The 23,270-nt window shown below is 37.6% G+C and overlaps 1 protein-coding gene across 2 annotated transcripts in view; it reads right to left on the reverse strand.

Annotated features, from left to right (window-relative positions):
* The window catches only part of VARS1_1 (Valine--tRNA ligase), a 41,338-nt gene that overhangs the window by 10,469 nt on the left and 7,599 nt on the right, over window positions 1-23,270 (reverse strand). For both annotated transcript variants that reach the window (XM_051218149.1, XM_051218146.1), the window contains 9 exons: window positions 22,282-22,614; window positions 18,944-19,131; window positions 13,736-13,909; window positions 10,991-11,399; window positions 7,992-8,214; window positions 6,336-6,573; window positions 3,951-4,205; window positions 1,031-1,283; window positions 15-388 (listed from right to left, as the gene is read on the reverse strand). In XM_051218149.1, the coding sequence (XP_051064585.1) occupies window positions 15-388; window positions 1,031-1,283; window positions 3,951-4,205; window positions 6,336-6,573; window positions 7,992-8,214; window positions 10,991-11,399; window positions 13,736-13,909; window positions 18,944-19,131; window positions 22,282-22,614 (2,447 nt within the window). The remainder of the gene's footprint in view (window positions 1-14; window positions 389-1,030; window positions 1,284-3,950; window positions 4,206-6,335; window positions 6,574-7,991; window positions 8,215-10,990; window positions 11,400-13,735; window positions 13,910-18,943; window positions 19,132-22,281; window positions 22,615-23,270) is intronic.

Here is a 23,270-nt window from a genome sequence, read left to right on the forward strand (position 1 = left end):
AAAAGCGAAATCACTTTTTTCGTATCCATCAATTGAGTTTTCATTGGTACTTTCTCAGAATACGTTGGATGCTGACGTTTTTTCTCTAAACTTTCAATGGAATCTTTCAATTCCACTAAACGATCTTGACATCGTTTCTGTTCTAATGATACATCAATTAATCCAGCGACATGTAGAAATATTTGACAAGTTGCTGGAATTATTGATGATGGATTTTTGTTAACAAACACAGAATTTGATTGAACATCGGAACATAGATTTCCACCATTTAAGTTATTAGCATCATCATCGTCATTGTCTTCGGGAACTGTATTAACAGGTGACTCTTCGTTGGACCATAAAATATCACTTGCTGAAACTGTTCCACTAACACAACCAGAAGTGTTAACTAAGAAAAAAATATGGAAATTATAATTGTAATCAAACATCAAGTCGGAAAACAAAAAAAATAAATACTGAACAATCAAAACTGACATACACCCAAATGCCCTAGTACGGCCAAGGGTAGGGAGGTTCATCTCTCCCTCTCGAAATGTTCTTACATGGCCACGTGTATACAGTCACTACCAGAGAAGTCCTACTCACTGCCTTCTCTCAAAGTGGGTGTTGTTCACGAAATTGTGAGGACGAAAAGTGAATTTCCGACGCTTTAACTGGGATGGTGGACAGAGGGTTTACCTAGAGGAGTTGGAAAAGCCAGATTCCAAACCATTAGTTCACATGGGTTCCAGGATCCTGAGTGAACAAATGGCGTATGAACCCATTGTTGGTCAACGACTACTATGGAAGTGTATCTCCTAACATTGCTCCACTTCCTTATAAATTAGATCCCTAAGTCAGAGGCTAGAGTTTTAGCCCCCTAAGAAAACCACCTGCTTCGGTTTGGGTATCCAGGCCGTATCACAGCCCTCACATAAATCAATGATAATACCTTCTGGCCTCATTTTTATTGTGTGGCATATATGTATTTGGTGCCCCCTCTTGTATCAATGTTAATGGGCCCAAATAAATAAATAATCACAACACTTACCATTTTTACGATCAGAAACCATTTGTATAACACGACATCGACCTAATGGTTCAATTACATCAGTTACATATTGTCCATTAATAAGAGTAGATAATATAGTTTCAGATGCAATTAATTGAACATTTAAAGGTTGACGATTTGCAAGTGATATTGGTATATGACAAGCTGAAATAAGTCCACGTATACGATGAATAATATTCAGTACAAGATGAAAATCTGTTTCAACTCCATTTACATCATGTAATATATTTACCTGATAATAAGAGTATCAACAATGATAACAAAGAAACAAAAACAAACAATATAATACAATCAAAAAATCTTTCACTCTTTAACTCGATCAAATAATTTTACAGCCAATCAGTCAGTCAGTTACAACGTAGAATCAGGCACATATGTGCATCAGTCTAAGTTGCCATACTGCATTAGCACAACAAGATGAACTGCGGACTCATAGAGGTAGTTAGTTCAATGGTAGTAATATATAAAAGAAAGATTGCCAGTCAGTAACAACGTAGAACTTCGTACGTACGTGCGTAAATTAGTTCGAGTTGCCATACCACATTAGCATACAGATACAATTGTTGATTCAAATCCCGTAGTGGTAGAGGCGGTAAGAGTATAAGCAGTAATCGGAAAGATTAAGGTTTGAAGATGTTATTCAGTGAGTATAATCCAGTGAAATAAATTTGGAAAAAGAAAAAAACAAGGGACATGAAGAATTCAGAAAATTAGAACACAAAGAGTAGATGCACCTGCGCCACTGCAAACGATTTTGAGTCATATCATTCAAGGTCTTTAACCATAGGTTGATATCGTCTCGCGAATCCCAACCAAGTAGTCCACACCTACAGGAACATATGTTCCAGCCAATATAGCTCGGTTGAGTCATCACGATAGGCAAGCCCGACCACCGCGTCAAGGTAGCAGTTACGGTCAGGAAAGAAAGATTATATATAAGGATATAGTACTGGAAGAAAGAATTAGTTCGTCGAAAGAAAGATATGAAGCGAATTTAATCTCATAGTTTAAAAGAAGACAGAGAGTGTATACACCTACATCAATGTGGTTGATTCTGAGCCATGTCACAAATTATAATCAATCATTTATAGAAATCTCTAAAACTAAATCGCTGATTTAGTGAGTTATGATAGAAGAAAAAAACTGGCAGTTTTGCGTTTAGAAACCTACCCCATAGATACTAATTAGATCGATTAATCACCATACTTGATCATATGATACACTGAATTCAATTTTTCGATCTGATTTATGATATAGACTAGAACTAAAGTATATTATTATGCAATATAAAAAGCGATGAATTCATAGTGAAATCAGTTTTATGTAAGAGTCATCTCACATATTAAATACAGATGGATATGCCTATTCCTTGTTTGCCAGATAATGAATATACGGTGTTGATATCAGTGATTTGATTCAAGTATATCCAACTGATGAACCTGTTAATTAAGTGAAAAGAAGTTTCCTGACACCTAACGTAACCTAATACACATATATGATATATTAGGATTATATGACTGCATAAACAGAATTAGTAGTAGTAGCAGCAGCAATAAAAGTGATACTATTTGAGAGAACATAGAATACTACTTTAAGCCAATTAGAGTCTTTCAAAAGTCCCCCAAACAAAACCTAAAAATCAAACTATTGTCTGGAAAAAGTGGAGATGTGATTAGTTTATAATATAGTGCTGAAGTATGAAAGAAATCTGTCGGTTAATCACAACTTCCTGGTTGGGACCTGAAAGATTATAGGTAATTCTTATTTCTGACGAATGTCAACTAGAACGAAGTTTAAGTTCAGAGTTTTCAATTAATTACCTCCAACCACGTAACATCTAAACATTGTGTATCCATGTCGAGTCACTCAGACTAGCAAGCTTATAACAACTTGATTCACAGAATTCAATCAGTAGCACTAAAAACAATTCAGTAAATAAGACAGTGGTATGTACCATTCAATGACGAACTAACTGTAAATAACTCAGTCTTACGGAAGATCAAGTTACAGCTTGAATAACTAAGTAGTAACTTCTTAGAACGTGAATCTAAGTGGTCCAAGTTTAGATTCATCAGTTCATCTAAGATTGCAGGTATACAGTGTGACTGAATTATCAAGTACCAACTAGTGAGTAACTAAGGTGCACAGTTTCCTAATGACTATTTCAAACAAATCAACTATATATTCAAAATTAATGAATAAGTGTAATGGTTATATGTACATATTAGACAATAGTAATGATTGATTAACGGTTATACTGTACTATATTATTTATTATTTATTTTAACACATGGATATTGGTACACGGAGACACCAAATACATATGCGCCACACAGATTTCATTCGATATGTGTGAGGGCTGTGATACTACCCGGGTGCCCAAACCGAAGCAGGTGGTTTTCTTAGGGGACTTCACACAGAGCTTTCGACCTGAAGGTATGATCCACAAGGGAGTGGAGCATCATAAAGAGATGCAGTCCCATGGTAGCCGGTGACCAACGATTGGTTCATACGCTATTTGTTCCCTCAGGGTGCTGGAGCCCATGTGAACCATTGGTTTGGAATGAGGGTTTTCCAACTCCCCTAGATGAACTCTCCGTGTCCACCAACCCGATTAAAGCGCCGGACAATTGATCAGTCTCATGTTAACGTATGTGTATCCTGTGCGGATTGCCGCGAGAAGGCAATAAGTAGGACATCCCTGGCAGAGGCTATATATGCGTGGCCATGTGAGAGCATTTCGAGAGGGAGAGCGGACTCTCCCCACTCTCGACCGTACCAGGGCATTTAAGGGGCATATTGTAGTATACTATACATAAATTGGTTATGTAAATGTAAAATGAAAATTAATCATAAACATACATAAATACATGAATAATAAATAATTAAGTAGACATACATCACTGAGTTTAGGATAGGATTTCACGCATAGACTATCCATACTATTTACAGTATTATTATTATTAGGACTATTTCTAGTTAATAAACGTTGATATAATTCTTCTGTAATAAATGGCATAAATGGATGTAATAAACGTAGACCACAATTGAAACAAACATAAAGGATTTGACAAACTAATTGAATACGTTCCATTTCCATATTAGACAATTTTGAATTATTCTGTTTTAATCTAATAATAGGTTTGGTATATTCCTATAAATGGAGTATATACAAAAAAGTGGAAAATGGGAAAAGGTGAATAACAAATATATTTGATGAATAGGAATATTATCAGAAGGGGTTTTGTGGAGATTTTAGAAATTACACTGATTGAAATCATGAGTTAATTGAAGTTAGACCACCATGGAAAACCTGGAAGCACTGGACGGCCGTTTTGTCCTAGTATAATTCTCCTCAACAGTGCGCATCCACGATCCCACATCCCACGAAATTCGGACCCAGGACTTATCAGTCTCGCGCCAGGCGCTTAATCAACTAGACCACTGAGCCGGCATCCAACGGTGTTAATGTCTAACTTCAACCAATCCACGAATATTACTTTTATGTTATCAAAATGTTGAAACTAAAACAAAACTAACAAACCAGGTTAATGGAAAATCAGATAGAGACAGGTATCTACCTTAGATAATAAATGATTGTGCAATTTCATAAATTGGTTGAAGTTAAACATGAACAACATTTAAAATGATAGATCAGTGGTCTAGAGGTTAAAAGTTCGCGCGTAAGATCAAAGATCCTGAGTTTGAATCCCATATATGGGATTTGGAATGCACAATGCTGAGGAGTGTCATACTAGAACGAAACAGTCATCCAGTGCTTCCACGTTTTCAATAGTGATGTCTAATATTGATCGACTCATGATCTTAATCAAAAACCCAACAATCTCCATAACCCCATACGGATAAAAAACAAATGATAATAACGGTAGATTGATAGAAACTATTATGTGACTTTTTTCTGATCTTCGGATGCTGAGTTAGATCATTTGTGAATGTTTCAAAGGATAAACTTCAACATTGGATCACATCAATGTGTAAGTTTATATGCTATTAACTTTGAACATTTTTGTAGTTGCGCTCGCCTTACATAAATCTGTCCATGTATACTCTAATTGATGATTATCTATTATTTATATATTATTCACTTTATATAAAGACTAAGTCGCCCATAATTTACTGGGTAGGTTTTTATAACAGCTACGCCTATCTGTATCTACCCAATTTCCATACTATCTCTTCCACTTTGCCTGTTTAAATGAGTGTCTAAAATAAACCTCTGTCTTAAACGCAACTCGTATTCAACATTTGGTTTCCATATTGTAATGTGATTAGTCGACAGAAGATAGACAAAGTTAAATCGGGTAAAAATTCTTATAAGTACGTATTATTGTTCAATTACATTGAAGTTAACAAAAGGTATAGGAACTTTCTGACAGATATAACTTTGTTAGCAAGTATCAGCTAGCTCGAAATCGACACCTCTTCGGGGATAATTTATTTATTGAAACAGAAACCCTGGTACAAAGAAGCACCAATATATATACTGCATATTGATTTAGTTATGCGTACCTTTCTTCCAATCTATTCTTACGCAACACAATATTACACATCAGAGTGAACGGTAGTTGACCATGGGAAACACATGTCCTAGTCAGTTATGTTAATAAGTAGTTTTTTCTATTTATTATTTATTTAAACACATAAACATTGGTACAAGGAGGCACCAAATACATATGCGCCACACAGATCTCATTTTGATATGTATGAGGGCTGTGATACTACCCGGGTGCCCAAACCGAAGCAGTTGGTTTTCTTAGGGGACCTCACCCAGAGCTTTCGACCTGAAGGTATGATCTACAAAGCAGTGGAGCATCGTAAGGAGATGCATGCCCATGATAGCCGGTGACCAACGATTGGTTCATACGCCATTTGTTCCCTCAGGATACTGGAGCCCATGTGCACCATTGGTTTGGAATCCGGTTAAAGCGCCGGACATTCGCTTTTCGTCCTCTCATTTTCGTAAACAACACCTCCGCCACGAGAAAACAGTGAGTAGGATTTTGCTGGCATAGGCTGCATATGCGTGGTGTGTGAGAGCATTTCGAGAGGGAGTGCGGGTCCACCCCACTCTCGGCCATACTAGGGCATTCGGAGGGTTACGCATATAACAATATTTGTATTATAGTATTGTAAATGCATTATAACCCTAATAGTAATCATTTACATGAAAATTACACCAGTTTAATCTGATTAAATTAAAACTTTGAACAAACAAGAGGGAGAGAGAGAGGGGAAAAAGAAACAAACAAACAAACAAACTTACCAAATAAACATCACATAATTCATATAACCAAAAATGATAACAAGCAGTAGTAGCTATAGGAAATTGAAATTCTGTAAATCCTGTATTACATTGAATGACAGCATAAGCTAATCTTGATAGAATCCATCTATCTGTACCAGATAATAAACTATGTTGTATGAATTGTTTGAATAGACTATTTAAATCAGACATATCTGGTGGAATAAATTCTTTATGTAAACAATGAAATAGCGCATAACTTGAAATTAAATCAAAAGAAAGAAAAGAAAAGAATTAAATATGAATAGAGACAAAAGAAAATTACGGTCGGATAATAGTTTCGATGCAAATACACCGTATTAGTATACAAATACAAAGGGGCACCGAATACATAGGTGCCACACTTCGTCATTAGATTAGTGCGATGGTTAAGATACTGCCCAGGTGCCCAAACCAAAGCAGGTGGTTTTGTTAGGGGATCACACTCGGAGCCTTCGACTTAAAGGTCTGGATCCACAAAACAGTGGAGCAACATCAGGAGACACAGTCCTATGTTAGCCGGTGACCAACAATAGGTTCATACGCCATTTGTTCACTCAGGATCCCATTTGCACCTTGGGTTTGGAACCAGAGTTTTCCAAATCTCATTTTCATTACCAACTGATATCAACTATAACGCAGAAGGTTAGGTTTTAAGAATAAGGAGTCAAAAAAGAGTTCCCGCCTCCAATGCTCTGGTACGGTCGATGGTGTGGAGATTTTGTTCTTTGTCTCGAAATGATCTCATATGTCCACGCGTATACAATCACTGCCGGATAAATTTATATCAGGGCAAACCACTATGAATAAAAAATCAAGACGAATGCGATATAATGAAATCAAAAGAAATAGAATAGTAGATTAATCAATAAGCACTGCTGAGGAGTCCCACAATAGGACGAAACGGCCGTCCAAGGCTTCCAGGTTTTCCATAGTGGTCTAGCTTCAATTGACTCATGAACTCAACTATTGAAATCACTATAATATCCACAAAAGCCTTCTGATAAGAAAAACAATACTCAGGAAGTATAGAAAGAACTTTAGTTCTATGGTTAGCTTATATGCGGAGAACAAGGGCACTTATAGTATTGTAATCAAGAGCTAATTTTAGAAAACATGCTTAAACTGGTAATAATATTAACAATCAGTCAATCCATTGATTCCTAAACTCGTCATGAGGATTTCTAACGAACGCTGATTGTACAAAATAGTTTGAGAATTTTTTCCAGCTTCTGAAGATACCTTTGATGGATTATTGAATGCTCCTAACAAGAATTAGCTTTCAAGCTTTTCACCTATAACACTAACCAAAAGTAAACTTGAACGTTTTCCCATCTGTATCCAACTGTTTATTTAGAAAATAAAATATTCTTTAGGATAGATGAATTGTGGCTAGCAGTGAAACATAGATACAAAAACATTGGAAGACACGTACATCCAGCTGGGGAAGGTGGATACGATGGATTTTACTGTTAACCACAAATCATCTATTTAAAAAGAGTATGAAAAAGGAACGGTTGAACTGAAGAAATCTGCACAGCATACACACATATATCAACCAACGCTTATAAGAATATCTGGTTATGAATATCAACAACTAGACAATTCAAATCCTTATTCATAATGGGATATACATACCGAACAGCATTCCATAGTTTATTACAGAAAAATCGATAGCCTTGTACACGCATTATATCCAAATTGATATTTCGTCCTTGAGCTGTATAAGCGCATAAAGCAAATCGTAGAGCGTCAGTTCCACATTCAGGAATACCTTTAGGAAAATCTTTTGCTTGAGCTTGACGAGCACGTGTTAATTCGTTCGGATCAAGATTACCTTGTTCTAATTGTTTTTGTAAATCTATGTCAAACAAAAAGTAACCAATTTTATTAGTTAATGAGAACAAAACAATAAGTTGATGATAACTATTAGTTACCTCAGTTGAGGTGGCAGGGACATGTGTTACGTATGCCCGACCACCGAATGACCGACGTTATATGGTGTAGGGGTATCTTGGAAGTAAGCTGGAGGCGGCCGGACCAATACATGGCACAAGTCCATGAAGTAATTGACAAATGGACTGAGCCATGTTGGTAGGTGTAGACTACCTGGTTGGGGACCGCGAGATGATAGCAACCTATGGTTAAAGACCTTGAATGATATGGCTCAAAATCGTTTGCAATGGCGCAGGTGCATCCACTCTTTCTGTTCTCCCAAATTCTGATCTTCTGAACTCTTCATGTCCCGTGTTTTTTTCTTTTTCCAAATTTATTTCACTGGATTATACTCCTTCAATAACATCTTCAAACCTTAATCTTTCCGATTACTGCTTGTACTCTTACCACTTCTACCACTACGGGATTTGAATTGACAATTGTATCTGTATGCTAATGTGGTATGGCAACTCGAACTGATGTACGTACGTACGAAGTTCTACGTTGTTACTGACTAACTGACTGACACATTGTGAGTATTCGTAATTGATATGAGAAGAAATTTCATTCATTATTCATCAGCAAAACATTCTAGAACCTCCTACACATCATCATTTTAGATTTCAACAGTAAAAAATAAATCGTCAGAAATGAAAAATGCGATTGTTTATGGTGATCCGATTACAAAATATAGAATTTCGAAATATGCAGCCGTGTTGTTATGATCGATTGTTCTTGTAGACTCTCAATGAAACGTTTGATAATCAAACAAAACTTACTCAGTCATAATTGAATAGTATAGAAATGAATATTGAATGTTTTTTATAACAATAATTATTATTGGATGATTTCGATAGTAATTTTAGTTCTCAATTCTTAATTAAATCGATGAAAAACAATAATGATATGATGCTAGAAACAGTATGAAGAGTTTGAAATCAAACAGTTTTAGCTCAAGGAGTCCCGACCGTTGTTGCTACCTTAACGTGATGGTCCGGCTCGCCTATCTTCATGAAACAACCAAGCTATACTGGATGGAACAACCGTTTCTCAAGGTCCTACCATGTCAGACAGGTCGGTTGAAGAGCGGTAAGACCAAAAGCAGAAAACCTAAGGTCCGAAGGCGAAGTCGTACTGCTGACTGTACAGAGGTGATAGCAGTAAGGTGTTTCCTTCAGACAACCAGCATGACAGCTATGCTGCCTTCCCACAAGGAGAGGTGGGGTTAAAAAAGGTCGACCCTAAAATGCACACTTCGCCTTATCCCACAAATATCCGTCTCCGGTGGTAAGGTCTCAACAAGTACGGAACTAACAGGAAAATTACTCATAAATAGGTCGTGTGTGACCGACCTCGAGCAGTTGTCCCTTGAGCACTGCGGTCACGCTCTCAGGTCACTAAGACCACCTCTATTCCAATTTCCTTTTCAGATATTTCTAGAAGAACTCTTCCACGGTGTGGGCAACCGGGAAGTGATAACCGCCCTCATACCTCTAACAGCATTCAAAACCACTGTACCTCTAGCAGCTCAAGCAGTAATAACCAATTGTGACTGTTATTTTGATTTGGTGATAAACTTTGTCTATCCATTGTGATGACTAAGTCAAGCTATGCTCATTGAAATAATTATTTCTAAAAGGATGTTTAATATGCCAAACAAATTTGGATGGAGAGTGGTAGGATCAAAAGTGGTAAATCTAAAGTCTAAAAGAAGAAGTTACATTTTCAACTGTACATGCGGGTATGATAGCAGAATGGTATTTTGCATGAATATTGAGTGATGATGTCTTTTTTCAATTAGGACTTTTACAAGATTGGCCTTAAAAATTTCCGATACAGAGGTATGCGTGATTGGTCATAGGCAATGGTCGATTTCTTAGGTTTTCATGACACCTACTAACTCAATCTTCGTTTTAAGTCCTTCAAAAAGTAATATTCCTCCATGGTGTAGGAAGTAAGGGGGTGGTAACTGCCTACACGCACGCCCTCCCTAATAATAATGGAGTTCACCTACTCTACGACATGATTAACAAAGAGTGTAGGACCAATGCCTTAGGTATTGTAGGCAAAGTAGCAGAAATCCCCGAACGTAGATTTCGTGTTATTGAGAACTGGTCGGCAATGCAAGTATTCTATCTTGATTAGAACTGACATCGTCCATGAGAACTGAACACAGCACAAAAACAGATTGAGACTAATTTCCTCCACAATCGAGATGCTCGCATTGAACAATCGTTTAGCAAATATTCAATATCATGTTCCGGGTCCACATTTTACCAAGCATTTTGAAATGTGACTCTTCTACGTCAAGTAATTCGGGATTGAGGTGAGAGCCTCTGGTTAAACAGGAGTAATCTAAGAAGTGCATGATTCAGTATCTAGTTTTGAGGTACACTAATTTGTGTAACGACTAGTAATACCATACGGTAGGTAGATCAAATAGGATTTGGGTCTGCAACCTACTGGTTGAAAGGCAATAAGCTATCATTTCATAGGTTTCGTTATGAGTAGCACTTATTAGTGAGGCGCTTTATACAATCACACGAAAACCGATACTCCGTCTTCGAAAATCCCAAACCAAATTATCAACTGACGTAATGCAAAACAATACAACCTACGTCCGTGATTAAGGTCTCAGTCATATCTAACATAATACACAGAAAGAGAGAGATAAACAATGATGAATAACAATCATAACGTACCTTCTAAAGATATTCCATTGATGACATCTACTGGATCGATTGCATTACCCAAGGATTTACTCATTTTTTTGCCATGAGCATCACGAACCATAGCATGTAAATAGACAGTATGAAATGGTAATTGTCCCATTAATTTCAAACCAATCATAACCATACGTGCAACCCAGAAAAATATAATATCATGCCCAGTTTCTAATAAACTTCCAGGATAATAAGCTTTTAAATCTGGTGTTTGTTCAGGCCAACCAAATACAGAGAATGGAAATAATTGTGAAGAGAACCATGTATCTAATACATCATTATCTTGGTTTAAAGTTAAGTTATCTGGTGAACAATGGAATTTATCACAGGCTTTTTGAAGTGCTTCTTCAATTGTATGACCAACTACCCATGAATTATGATCTGTAGGCTGAAACAACAATAAATCCAAAAGAAAATTAAAATGGAATCTAATTCCTATTAAAAACAATCCAAATGTTTTAATGAAGTTACACTCTGATCAAACACTTGGTTTGATCATTTAATGTATTTTTATAAATCTTAACTAAATAAGTTTTGAATTTCATTACATTTTGAACATCACTAGTAACAGCATTGGTGAGGATATGCAAACGAGAATAAATTGACGTCATATCTTAAAGAATGAGAATATGATAAGGAGGTTTACTGTCAGTCAGTCTTGAGTGCTGGTAGAGGTATGAGGGCGGTTATCACTTCCCGGTTGCCCACACCGTGGAAGGGTTGTTCTGGAGGTACCTGAAAAGGAAATTGGAATAGAGGTGGTCTTAGTGACCTGAGAGCGTGACCGCAGTGCTCAAGGGACAACTGCTTGAGGTCGGTCACACATGACCTTTTTCTGAGTAATTTTTGTATTAGCTCCGTACTTGTTGAGACCTTACCGCCGGAGACGGATATCCGTGGGATAAGACGAGGTGTGCATTTTTAGGGTCGACTTTTTCTAACCCCACCCCTTCTTGTGGGAGGGCAGCATGAAATCACTGAGTGAAACTACGATGTCTAAATGCTCATTTTATACAGATTAGTTCAACATAGTCAACTGTTTTGTGTTTATGTTGAAATTTAGTGAATTACTTAAATTATTAAAGCAGATTATACTCTAATAGTAATTGGTGCCCCCAAATGCCCTGGTACGGCCGAGAGTGGGGAGAGTCCGCTCTCCCTCTCGAAATGCTCTCACACACCACGCATATGCAGCCTATGCCAGCAAAATCCTACTCACTGTTTTCTCGTGGCGGAGGTGTTGTTTACGAAAATGAGAGGACGAAAAGCGAATGTCCGGCGCTTTAACCGGATTCCAAACCAATGGTGCACATGGGCTCCAGTATCCTGAGGGAACAAATGGCGTATGAACCAATTGCTGGTCACCGGCTTCCATGGGACTGCATCTCCTTACGATGCTCCACTGCCTTGTGGATCAGACCATTAGATCAAAGGCTCGGGGAGTGGCTCCTTAAGAAAACCACCTGCTTCGGTCTGGGCACCCTCACACATATCGAATGAGATTTGTGTGGCGCACATGTATTTGGTGCCTCTTTGTACCATTATCTATGTGTTGAAATAAAAAAAATAGTAATTGGAAAATGCGTTTAACAAGTAAGATTGATAAATGAAAAGTTTAGAATGACAATTCGATAAAATTACAATAGATTGAAGGCCTTCAGTTAGCCCATCAGATCCAGAGTAATATCTAATGTATTTTTGAGCGGAGTTTAAAGTGTTGTGATATGTAACATGGATGTTATGATTAAACAAGTAAAAATTGGGAATATTTGGACCTTAAAATGCTTTAAATCAATGAAAATATCTATTTCTCAATCAAAAAGTCAATTTTAAATGGTACTTTAGCTAACTTACAAAATACACATGCTCCTGTGGCAGATTGTATGTTACAGTGCTTGATGTAATTTATTGCGTAATCAAGAGTGTTTAGTGAAGTTAGATAATATTCTCCCTTCACTTTATTTCACTTTAAATTTCAAACCTAGGTTTCTCAAGTTTGAACACAGGAAGGTGGAAAGGCATTACATTATAGTTGATATCAGTTCGTGTTGAAATCCTTGATCCTAATTTGTAAACCAAACTCCAGTTTAACTCTTAATACATAACCTTAAACTTTTCGCATTATAAGGTTGTGACGAAAACTCCATGAGGTGATAACCCTAACTCAAAACACAAGCCCAACTCCTAATATATATATACATAATATGTAAACTTTTCATCATTTTTTCTTTACTACAAGGGATAATTTGACTAGTGAGGGTTAATGATAGCGATCGAAGCTGTTATTCCACCGTAATTTCATTACTTTATATTGTTAACTGTTTTATAACTAGGCAGCGTCTCCTTATTGGCTGATAAGTCACCCCAAGGTGATCAGTATATCATAGCTTTGCCAAAAATTCCTTCAAAAATGTAGAACACAAAAAAGAAATTATAATTGTCAAAAAGGGATTTTGTGGAGATCGTAGTAATTTAACAGTTGAGTTCATGGGTTGGTTAAAGTTAGACATTACCACCATAAGATGCCAGCTCAGGTTAAGCGCTCGCGCGCGAGATCGAAGGTCTTGGGTTCGAATTCAGTGAGCGGGACCGTCGATGCGCTCTACTGAGGAGTCCTATAATAGGACGAAACGGCCGTTTAGTGCTTCTAGGTTTTTTACGGTCGTCTAGCTTTAATTGACTCATGAACTCAACTATTAAAAAAAACTAAAATTCAACACTTACATCTAAAACTTCTAAATTATCTACTCCAGCACGTCGAATCGAAACATGATAAGCAGGAATACGATGTCCCCACCATAATTGTCGAGAAATACACCAATCATGACAATCTTTAAGCCAATTATTCCATGTACGAATATGGAAACTGGGAATAATACGTAAGCGACCTTCAGATACCTGTTGGGAATAAAAAACAACAACATTATTATCATATACAGAGTAAACCATCATCTCAAAAATGAAATTTATTATATAGAGCTAATAACAGACGCCTAATGAACACTATTTTAGTAAAACATATATAAAATCCAACTCATGGACGGTAGTGAAATACAACACTATTTCTTTTGGCGTCTTTGAGATTTGGTTGTCTAATTTTTTGACGGGATTTGTGTCCATTAGTTTGTATGTGCTCTTATCTTCGAGTAGTTCTTCGGCTTTGTTGACGTATTCTTCTTTGTCCATGATTACTGTGGTGCGTCCTTTGTCCGCTGGTATTATGAAAATATCTTTTCTATTTCTGAGTTCTTTCAAGGCCTTTTGTTCTTGTGGAGTCAGTTGGTTGTTTTCTTTCACCTGTTGAGTTATCGATACTATAGTTTGCCTTATTTCCTGTTGTGTTTCTTTACTGATTCCGGAAGTTTTGAGTGATGGCTCTAGTGCTGCGAAGAACTCCAGCTTTGAGGCGTCGCTTGTATTGTAGTTTAATCCTTTTTGGAGCAGGTGTTCTTCCGTATTTGTTAGTGGTTGTTTTGACAGATTGATCACGCAGTTGTTTGTGTTTTCTTCCATGGGTGGTTCAGAGATCTTGATTAGTTTTTTTCTTTAAGGTGTTTCTTCTTTGTTCTCTATGTCGTTTGCATGTTATCTCGATGGCTGTTGTCACGATTTCCAAATGTTCTGATGTGAGCATCCTTTGTAGCTTTATCTTTTGGTCCTCTATGACGTGTTGGTATTTGCAGATCCTGTAGTGTGCATCCGTTATCATTAGGTGTACCATTTTTCTTCCACTTTGCTCGGCTATCCTCCATCCTAATTGGCAGTTGATTGGAGGTCTATATCTTACACTTGTTGGTAGAACATGCTGGCGAAGACACTCATGGAGAAAATATAGTTGTTCTCGAGTGGAAGCCTGTCTTTTGGCAGGCATGTTCTAACAACACCATTTCATTTTTCTAAAACTAAACTAACCACTTGATCAAGTTAGAAACAAACCAATTTGTTGAGGGTAAAAGAATGTAGTGTAGTAGCGACTCCACTACTGAACAATAAGAATGAATATAAATGATTGCCTTAAGTAAGCCTTAAACTTTATTTAGACCAAAACAAAGGCTGTTAGGTGTCGTAGATAGATAAATCGTGAATGCATGAATAACAACTCACTAAAATCATACTTACGCTTGTTACTCTTTGTTTTGTTATTTGTACCTAGCATAATATACATGTGCACTACATCAATCTAATTTATTGTAAATCTAAGTTATTTCGTGCATTTACAGTGACTGAGCTTGGCTTAGCCATATTATTTATAGGAAAGAGAAGTGATTTGTAAAACTACGTCTAGAGCCCCTCTGGGGCTACTGCCGACCCCAAGCCCAAATAGAGGAGGAGGGTTGGGCGTGCGGTTAGTGACCCCACCCCATAGAAGACTAACTCGCTAAAAAACGCTAACCATAAAAAATAATTCAAACCATTTAAACTCTTCACTGGGAGTTAGAAGAGTTATGACGTCTCATGATGAAAACCTAGTTCCTTCGGAAGTCAAGAGGCTGATGCCCCTTCTAAAATCCAGAGAAACCATTAATTTAGGTACATAGAATGTCCATACAATGTGGGAGACTGGGAGAGTCATTCGCGTTGCTGCAGAAATGTAAAGATACAACCTGGAGGTGCATGGAATTAGTGAAATATATTGGACGCAGGTTGGACAACATAGACGAGCTTCAGGAGGGCTACTTATATACTCCAGCCATGAAGAAGGAAATGCTCCGCATACACAAGAAGTTGCATTGATGCTATCCAAACAAACCAAAAAGCACTTATAGGATGGGAATCTCATGGACCCATGATCATCAAAGCCTCCTTCAAAACAAAGAAAGAGGGCATTACAATGAACATCATCCAATGTTATGCGCATACCAATCATTACAATGAAAACATAAAAGATTAATTCTACGATAGGCTGTCAGTCGTTGAGAAATGCCCAATAAAGGACTTGATCATTGTGACGGGAGACCTAAATGCCAAGGTTGGAATGGACAACACAGGATATGAAGACATCGTGGGACGACATGGACTGGGAGAAAGGAACGACAACGATGAGAGAGTTGCAAACCTATGTGCCTTCAACAAACTGGTCATAGGCGACACCATATTTCCATATAAAAGCATGCACAAAACCACATGGATTTCACTGGATCACACTACGCAAAACCAAATCGACCATATCTGCATAAACAAAAAGTTCAGAAAGACGATGGAGGAAGTGAGAACCAAGAGAGGAGCTGATATAGCATCAGATCATCACTTGCTGGTCGCCAAGATGAAACTGAAACTTAGGAAGCACTGGGAAACGGAGCGGACAACAGCACAAAAGTTTAATACGGCTTTTTTGCCGGGATACTGGAAAACTCAACGAATTCATAATAGTCCTCAGCAACAAGTCCCAGGCCCTTCATGATCTACTCAATGGAGAAGGAACTACTATGGAGAGCAACTGGAAAGGGATCAAAGAGGCAATCACTTCAACATGTCATGAGGTCCTCGGTCACAAGAAGCACCATCACAAAGAATGGATCACTCTTGATACACTGGATAAGATTCAAGAAAGGAGGAACAAGATAGAAGTAATCAATACCGTCCGAACAAGAACAGAGAAAGCCAAGTCACAAGCTGAATACGCAGAAGTGAACAAGCAAGCGAAGAGGAGCATCAGAACCGACAAATGCAAATTATGTTGAAGATCTAGCAACGACGGCGGAAAAGGCTGAAAGAGAAGGAAACATGAGACAATTGTATGACACAACGAAGAAACTCGCTGGAAATTACCGTAAACCAGAACGACCAGTGAAAATCAAGGAGGGCAAAATAATCACCAACATCGAAGAACAGCGAAACAGGTGGGTAGAACACTTCAAATAACTCTTGAATCGACCAGCTCCACTGGACCCACCCAACATCGGAGCAGCACCCACGAACATCCCAATCAATATTGGCCCACCAACGATTGAAGAGATCAGCATGGCCATCAGACAAATCAAGAGTGGCTAAGCAGCAGGACCAGACAACATTCCAGCAGAGGCACTGAAAGCAGATGTAGTAGTAACTGCAAAGATACTCCACATTCTCTTCAGCAAGATTTGGGATGAAGAACAAGTATCAAGAGACTAGAAAAAAGGACACCTGATCAAGATGGCAAAGAAAAGAGATCTCAGCAAGTGTGATAACTACAGGGGCATTGCTCTTCTCTCAATACCAGGAAAAGTCTTCAACAGGGTATTGCTAAACGGAATGAAGGATACCGTAGACGTTCAAATTCCAGATTGACAGGCTGGATTCCGTACGGATAGATCGTGTACAGACCAAATCGCGACTCTACGGATCATTGTGGAACAATCAATTGAATGAAATTCATCACTCTACATCAACTTCATTGACTACGAGAAAGCATTTGATAGCGTGAACGAGACAACAATATGGAAGGTTCTCCGACATTACAGCGTGCCTCAGAAGATAGTCAATAACATACAGAATTCCTATGATGGATTAAACTGCAAAATCGTGCATGGAGGACAACTCACAGACTCGTTCGAGGTAAAGACCGGTGTCAGGCAAGGTTGCTTACTCTCACCCTTTCTCTTTCTCCTAGCGATCGACTGGATGGATCATGAAGACGTCAACATCTGAGTCGAAGCATGGGATACAATGGACAGCTAAAATGTAGCTGGATGATCTAGACTTCGCTGATGATCTGGCTATTCTATCGAACACCCAACAACAAATGCAAGAGAAGACGACCAGTGTGGCAGCAGCCTCAGAAGTAGTAGGTCTCAACATACACAAAGGGAAAAGCAGGATTCTCCGATACAACACAGAATGCACCAATCCAATCACAATTGACGGAGAAGATTTGGAAGATGTAAAAACCTTTACGTATTTGGGCAGCATCATTGATGAACAGGGTGGATCTGATGCAGGTGTAAAGGCACGGATCGCCAAAGCAAGAGTAACATATCTAAAATTGAAGAAGATATGGAACTTAAAACAACTGCCTATCAACCAACACCAAGGTCAGAATTTTTAATACAAATGTCAAGACAGTTCTACTGTATGGGGTTGGAACTTGGCTAACTACGAAAGTCATCATTCAGAAGATACAAGAGTTTATTAACAGTTATTTACACAAAATATTTCAGATCGGTTGACCAGACACTATCAACAACAACCTATTGTGGGAGAGAACAAATTAGATTCCAGAGGAGGAAGAAATCATAAAGAAGCACTGGGAGTGAATAGGACACACATTGAAGAAAGCATCCAACTGCATCACAAGGTAAGCCCTCATATGAAATCATCAAGGTCAAAGGGGAAGAGGAAGACCAAAGAACACATTGGGCTGAGAAATGTAGACGGATATCAGAAGAATGAACAAGAGTTGGATAGAACTAGAAAGGAAGGCCGAGGACAGAGTGGATTGTAGAATGGTTGTCGGTGGCCTATGATCCATTGGAGGTAAGTTGTAAGTAACACATGGTCAGCTATATGTAATGTGGAATCTGGTGCAAATATACATAATTGGAAGTTACCACACCGTATGTCAGTACAACGAGGTAAAATGAACAAAACGAACAACTTACAGGTCGAAACGATCATAGTAGTAATGAGAATGACAAAAAAGTAGAATATGGTTCGATAAGATGGGATGGAAAGGTACGTAAGATGGAATACTGGAACTTAACATCTAGAGACAGATAAAGAATGAGTTCATCTGGGCCAGTTTGATGGATTTTGGAACCACGTCATTCACCATCTTAAACTACTAATCGCAACTAAGAGGTGAGATTCAACCAGGTAATCTACACCTATAAACACGGACTAAACAAGGCAGTCTATGATAGTGTAATCAAAATAAGTTTTGAAGAGAAACTATAATTGAATACAACAATTGGTAGCATGAAGAGTAATCAAAATTCTTTTTATAAAAAAACCAACCTCCTTCATTGCCGCATTAGCCATATCCTGACAACGTAGGTACCATTGCGGTTTCAACAATGGTTCAACAATATCTTTGCTTCGAGAACATATCGGCACAACCATAGGATTATCTTTTTCACCTCTATACAAGCCTAATTCATCGAGAGCTTTCCGAACGGCATCTCGAGCAACGAATCTTTGAAGTCCTGTAAAGCCAATATTAAATTTATCATTATTATTTTAAAATAATTTAAACGAAGTAAAGTACGTGACTAAACTTTTCTTTAATTCAGTGTCGATTAGGAAAAGATAAAAACGTAAAGGTAGGGTATTGGATGAATGAGACTCGGTCAGTCAGCAACAACGTTGAACTTCGTACGTACGTACATCAGTTCGAGTTGCTATATCAAATTATCACACAGATACAATTGTTGATTCAAATCCCGTAGTGGTAGAGATAGTAAAGCAGTAATCGGAAAGATTAGGGTTTGAAGATGTTATCTAAGGAGTATAATCCAGTGAAATAAATTTGGAAAGACAAAATACAAGGGACATGAAGAATTCAGAAGATCGGAACACAAAGAGTGGATGCACCTGTGCTATTTTAAACGATTTTAAGCCATGGATGAATGAGACTATAATTTATGGATGGCCTTTGAATGACGCTTAAGCGACCTTGAGTAAACTTACCTACTTACTAGGGTTAAAAGAGGATTATAGATTAATATGAGGAATTAGGATGAAGGTAGAGAGTTAGAAGTTAGCGTTAGGTATTAAAATTTGAGTTTTCATCATATACTGACATCAACTAGTAGTAAAATTCTATTCAGACATACGGATAAATCGACTGTGTGCCAAAATACAACGCTTGCCATCGTTAATTCCATTGGTTCGTCCATAAATTTTATTTTCGCCATTGGATGCTGAACAACTAGCAAGAATCAGCACGGTTTAGGAAAAAGAGCCTAACAATCTCTATAATTCCCTGATAGGATCTTACAAATAATGATTCTGATGTGCAGTTACTTATGTCAACTATGTTGATACTGTTTTAAAGATCAGTACATAATTATTATTATCAATCATATCATACAAGTGATGTATAAACTTGTCCAGGCACCCACAACACAGTAACAAATCTTTAACTGTACTGTCTTGTTATTTCTCCTTAACTACATATTACGCAACCGGATGATGACAACAAAACTTTTGATTCACTTAAGGTATCTCATATGATCAAACAGGTTATTGTGTAGCGGTTTTAAGTGGTTTTATGTTATTATTTATTTGAACACAGAAATACTGGTACAACGGAGCACCAGATACATATGCGCCACACAAATCTCATTTGATATGTGTGAGGGCTGTGATACTGCTCGAGTGCACAAACCGACACAGGTGGTTTCCTTAGGGGGTCACACCTGTAGCATTCGACCTAAAGGTCTGGATCCACAAGGCAGTGGATCATTATAAAGAGATGCAGTCACATGATAGCCGGTGACCAACGATTGGTTCATACGCCATTTGTTACCTCAGGGTACTGGAGCCCATGTGAACCATTGGTTTGGAATGAGGGTTTTCCAACTCTCCTAGGTGGACTCTCCATGTCCACCAACCCGGTTAAAGCGCCGAACATTCGCTTTTCGTCCTCTCAATTTCGTAAACAACACCCCCGCCACGAGAAGGCAATGAGTAGGACTTCCCTGGTAGAGTGATCTTATGGATGCTAGGTTTATCGAAACAAGACGATGGACATTTGAATATAATGCTACTTCATTTATATAGTATCCTATCAACATTAGACTGAATCTTATGCCTCTGAAACTCCATAAATTCAAACCCCATTTTAATTGGCTATTGCCAATGGAGTTTTAAGTCAGTTTAATGGATCGCTTCATATTGAAGTAGGGAAATGGGAACGAAATATTTCCACGTGAACTTTAGTGATGTGTTTGTATTAAAAGCAATTATAAATTGAAATACACCCACTGAACTTAAACAAAAAAAAAACAATCCTTTAAAAAGAATTACAATGGAATCTAGTTGATTAGTAAAGCAAAAAGAGTGAAAATACTACTTTGAAGAACAAAACAACTAGTCTTTATTTATACTCTACTGTTGTTAACTATTCAACGACAGTGTAAATGGATGGTCGAAATTAGACATCTATGTGTTGGTGTAGTTAAGATGATTGGAAGTAATTTAGAGTGATTGAGATAAATACCACAATTGAAAGGAGAACTTCAGAAGTCTTAAAGAATGATAGTTCAGGAATAATAGTGTTATTGCAATTGACTAAGTTAAGAGTTGGCCTGCTTTTAATCGTTTATTTTTGCTGCGATGATTACGAAAAAATCACTATGACTAACGTTTTTAACAGCCTAACTTGCATAATTATCTAACACGTAACTGAAACTCATACAACAAAAAACTTTCGACTTAAAGTGAATCTTCCAGTCAAATCTGTACTAATTAGTTAATTTTCTGGTTGAGATCATGAACCGACTGATGTTAGACCACCATTGAAAACCTGAAAGCACTGGATGGCCGTTTCGTCTCATTGTGACTCCTCCTCAGCGGTGCGCAGCAACGACCCCTCACCAAAGGGAGTCGAACCCAGGTCCTTAGGTCTCGCGCGCGAACGCTTAACCTCTAGATCACTGGGCCGGCATTCAACGGTGTTAATGTCTAACTTCAACCAATCCACAAAATTGCGCGACCATCTTCCATTGTACTGAGGTAGATACCTGTCTTTATCCCACTGGTCACGGCTTTTCACTAGAACTCCGAGAATTCCCTCACAAAGCTAGTCACTGGTGAACACATGGTAATTATCAGCATGGGGTTGTGGAGATTATTAAGTTCTTGATTGGGATCATGAACCAACTGATATACAGCGCTTCCATGTTTTCAATGGTGGTCTAACATCAATTGGTTCATGATCCCAATCAAAAACTGAATAATCTCTACAACCCCATACTGATAATTAGTTAATTGTTTTCGTAAAACAATAGTACTAAATTCCATTGATCGAAAAGTCTTGTAGTATTGTTTGTCAATAAGACGCAGCATATTAAAGCAGTATATTACCACGTTGATGGTTGATTATTTAATCGGACACTGATGATCAAGTTGAAAGATCAAATTTCTATATTTTTATCAAACTATTTTTAAAGAAAATATTTATAGTGTTTATGTTTTCTTTATCTAACTTATCGACGTGATTGGTTAAAAACATACTTCGATAGTAAATACTTCTTTGAAGTTTGTACCGCAAGTACAGAGGTGCAATTTTGAGAAACGTTATTGAATGAGTCTAACAACAAGTATTCACTAAATACATGGTTTATTCATACCTGCAAATCTGGGACCTGAAGCAGATGTCATCAAACCATCTTCACCAATTACTACTATAGTCGGAAGTGAATGCCTTTTCCCGATTTCCCAATCATTATAATCATGAGCAGGTGTTATTTTTACAGCACCAGTTCCAAAGTTCGGATCAACAAATGTATCACCAACGATTGGAATTAATCTATCTGGAATAAGTGGATGCTTGATTAGACGACCAATTAAATGTCGATAACGATCATCGTCAGGATGTACAGCAACGCCTGTATCACCTAGCATTGTTTCAAGTCGTGTGGTTGCGACAACAATTTCAGTGTCTGATCCAACTTTACTAGGATCTGTTAATGAAGAAGAAAACAGCATAAAATGAACTAAAGTTTAACAATTTAAGATGAAAAAGTTATCAAAACAATATATACAAAAGAATGAAATTGTACGAATAATATCATGTATCTTTACCAAGTACACATTTAGGCTGGCGATACCATACCCGCTCCCCAGACAAATATAGGTCTCGAAAAGGCAGAGTGCTAGTTGAAGGGCAAATATATCAATTGTAAGGTTACCGTTCTTGGTTAGTGAGTTACACATCTAATGCTAAAGTAAACAATGCTAGCTATATGACCAAACTCAAGCAAGTTAGTGATACACAACGTACTAATATTATTCATAAAGGAACTAAATATACAAAACATAATGGATGGACATAAGAAATAATTTTGAATCTCGGGATCCAAGGGATAATGAGAATTAAATGTATCTGAGCCATTGCGATTGATTCTGAACCAACGTCTCAAACTATTGATCGTGGTTTTCACATGAATCCAAACCCGCTTCCATTTGAAGAAGAAATTCGGAAAAGATGTTGGAAGTGGATAGGATATACATTACGGAAATCATCAAACTGCATCACGAGGCAAACCCTAACTTTGAATTCTGAAAGGAAGCGGAAAAGAGGAAGACCAAAGAACACATTACGTCGGGAAATAGAATT

The sequence above is a fragment of the Schistosoma haematobium genome, chromosome 7, assembly GCF_000699445.3.
Source record: "Schistosoma haematobium chromosome 7, whole genome shotgun sequence".
In the NCBI taxonomy this organism is placed as follows: domain Eukaryota; kingdom Metazoa; phylum Platyhelminthes; class Trematoda; order Strigeidida; family Schistosomatidae; genus Schistosoma; species Schistosoma haematobium.